We start from the raw sequence: 2807 nt of genomic DNA, 5'->3' as shown, positions 1-2807 counted from the left end.
AAGATGCCACAATCCACGTACATGATGCATGCCCTTTTAATTTGTTATCATGGTACAGTATAATATCCATACTCTATATATAGTCAACCTTCAGATCGAGAAATTGAGAAGCAAAAGGTTCTCTTGTACATTAATAATATATATTTCAGGCCACAGAAGAAAGTTATTCTCTTAACACAAGTCACAATGGTAAAGCCTCCTTCCTAGCTAGCCACTTCAACAAATACTTTTCTGTTGGAAGAAAGTTCTGAAACATAGGCCATCTTTCTTCAATAGTCTCAGAACCACCACATAATTATCTTTTTTCCATTTAATTAGTTCTTCATTTTTAAGCAATTCCCATGTATTTGTCTAATAACCCCTTATTGATATTATGAACAGGGCATCTTCAGAGACTTTGAGACCCAACCTAAGCAGAAAGCAAGAGTTGTAGGACGAAATCGAGCTGCACTCTTTGTATACGGTGACCATATATATCTAATTAACATTAATTAATTATATCCACTGGTTAATTAATATATATGTACTTAATTATGTTTAATCGATCCATTGTTGATATTGTTAATGTGAAATTGATGCAAATATGATATGAATGCATGCAGCGACGGAAGGACTTGAGAACATGGCATTCATTGCAAATGCTGTGAGCCTTGTAACTTACTTCTATGGATACATGAACTTAAGCTTAACAAAGTCCGCCACCACTCTCACCAACATGATGGGCACTGCATTTCTACTCACACTACTAGGTGGATTTATATCCGATACCTATTGGTCTAGATTCAAAACTTGTGTCATCTTCGCTTTCATCGAATTAGTGGTATGCCCATCTTTTATAGTTATTAATTAAATAAAAGTATTTATATCATCTCAATGACCAGTGACTACCTCTATTAAAGAGATTGCACAAAAACATAGTCGTCAGTTGAGATGCACGGTCTTATTAATTGTTCCATTAAACTTATAACTAATCGGATTTTTGGGTTTTCACATTAATTTGCAGGGATATGGGCTTTTAACGGTACAAGCACACTTTCACCAATTAAGACCCATCCCTTGCAAAGAAGCTGCACTAACCCAAATGAACCAATGTGAGGCTCCAGACACAAGCCAAGTTGCAATCCTCTACACTGGGCTGTACCTAATTGCACTAGGCACCAGCGGGGTTAAAGCAGCTTTACCAGCCTTGGGAGCTGACCAATTCGATGACAAGGACCCCAAGGAGGCTGCGCAGCTATCAAGCTTCTTCAACTGGTTCTTGTTCAGTCTCACCATTGGAGCTATATTTGGGGTCACTTTTGTGGTATGGATGAGTTCCAACCAGGGCTGGGACTTGGCCTTTGGTGTTTGCACTATAGCAGTCTTCTTTGCAATTGTGTTTGTGTGCATGGGCAAGTCACTCTATCGCAACAATGTTCCAAAGGGAAGCCCCCTCCTAAGTTTCCTACAGGTAACTAACCACAAATTTAGTGTCATCAATAATCCCCTGCATATAAATGCCAAAATAGTTTATTTTTGGAGAGTGGTTATTCTTAAAGTCACATTTTGAGTAATGTTAAATGTATCATATTTGAGACTCACCTGGTATAATGAGTCCGACTCTATTAGATATGCAGTACACGATATAGTCTCAAAATGCATTAAATATTGTCTTACTAGTGCAATGATAATTGCTTAATCAAAGGATCAATAGACTCAATACTAATTTGTCCGGCCTTGATTGATCAGGTTTTTGTGGCTGCTATCAAAAACCGAAAACTTCCAATTCCAGAGAAAGCAGAGGAATTGCATGAGATCCGTGACAAAGAAGCAGGGGAACAACATGAAATTCTTGAGAGAACAGATCAATTCAGGTACTTTTATAGTCAATCAAATTTGGTTGACAGAAGGAAGTACATTAATTCTGAATTAATTAAGCTTAATTATGATTTCCCAGATTCTTGGACCGAGCAGCAGTCTTTTGCAGCAGCACTACTGATCAGACTTCAGCAACATCTAAAGCCCAAGGAGCATGGAGCCTCTGCACAGTCACACAGGTCGAAGAGACAAAGCTCCTAATCCGCATGCTCCCAATCATATTCAGCACTGTCTTCATGAACACATGCATGGCCCAACTTCAAACCTTTTCAATCCAACAAAGCACCACCATGGACCCACATCTCCTGGGCTTCAAAGTCCCCGGCCCATCAATCCCCTTAATCCCTCTGCTTTGTATGTTCGTCCTCATACCCATATACGACCGCGTTTTTGTCCCCCTCGTACGAAAATTCACCGGAATTCCAACTGGGATTCGCCACCTCCAGCGAATCGCAGTTGGGTTAGTCCTCTCCTCCATTTCCATGGCGGTTGCCGGAGTCGTAGAGACTCGCCGCAAATCCGTGGCCGTTCGACACAACATGGTGGATTCCACTGACCCTTTGCCGATGAGTGTGTTCTGGCTGGGGTTTCAGTACGCCATTTTTGGAGCCGCGGACATGTTTACTTTGGTGGGTCTGCTTGAGTTTTTCTATGCCGAAAGCGCAGCTGGTATGAAGTCATTGGGCACAGCCATTTCATGGTGTTCGGTAGCATTTGGGTATTTTTTGAGCTCGGTGGTGGTGGAGGTGGTGAACAAAGTGAGTGGTGGCTGGTTGGCTAGTAATAATCTCAACAGAGACAAGTTGAACTATTTCTATTGGGTATTGTCTGCGCTGAGTGTGGTGAATTTTGGGGCTTATTTGCTTTGTGTATCTTGGTATAAGTACAAAAAGGTAGAAGGGAAGCAAGGTGGTGAGTCCAAGGGAAATGTTGAAATGGTCAAAGCCTAA

The 2807-nt window shown here is 41.0% G+C and overlaps 1 protein-coding gene across 1 annotated transcript; it reads left to right on the top strand.

Annotated features, from left to right (window-relative positions):
• The first annotated feature begins 607 nt into the window (after positions 1-607).
• Positions 608-2807, top strand: LOC147278328 (protein NRT1/ PTR FAMILY 4.5-like). The gene is made up of 4 exons (XM_086251974.1): positions 608-820; positions 1004-1450; positions 1729-1853; positions 1937-2807. Exons 1-4 carry the CDS (start codon positions 623-625, stop codon positions 2805-2807), a joined length of 1641 nt encoding a protein of 546 aa, XP_086108100.1. The 5' UTR covers positions 608-622.

Source organism: Dryas octopetala, chromosome 7 (assembly GCF_963921425.1).
Source record: "Dryas octopetala chromosome 7, drDryOcto1.1, whole genome shotgun sequence".
NCBI lineage: Eukaryota > Viridiplantae > Streptophyta > Magnoliopsida > Rosales > Rosaceae > Dryas > Dryas octopetala.
The sequence above is the reverse complement of the archived record's forward strand: the minus strand, read 5'-3'. Positions and strand labels throughout refer to the sequence as shown.

Coding starts and splice junctions, on each gene's coding strand:
- LOC147278328 (XM_086251974.1), top strand. CDS start 623: ATGGCATTCATTGCAAATGCTGTGAGCCTTGTAACTTACTTCTATGGA. Junction 821..1,003: donor TCGCTTTCATCGAATTAGTG/GTATGCCCATCT, acceptor ATTAATTTGCAG/GGATATGGGCTTTTAACGGT. Junction 1,854..1,936: donor GAGAGAACAGATCAATTCAG/GTACTTTTATAG, acceptor ATGATTTCCCAG/ATTCTTGGACCGAGCAGCAG.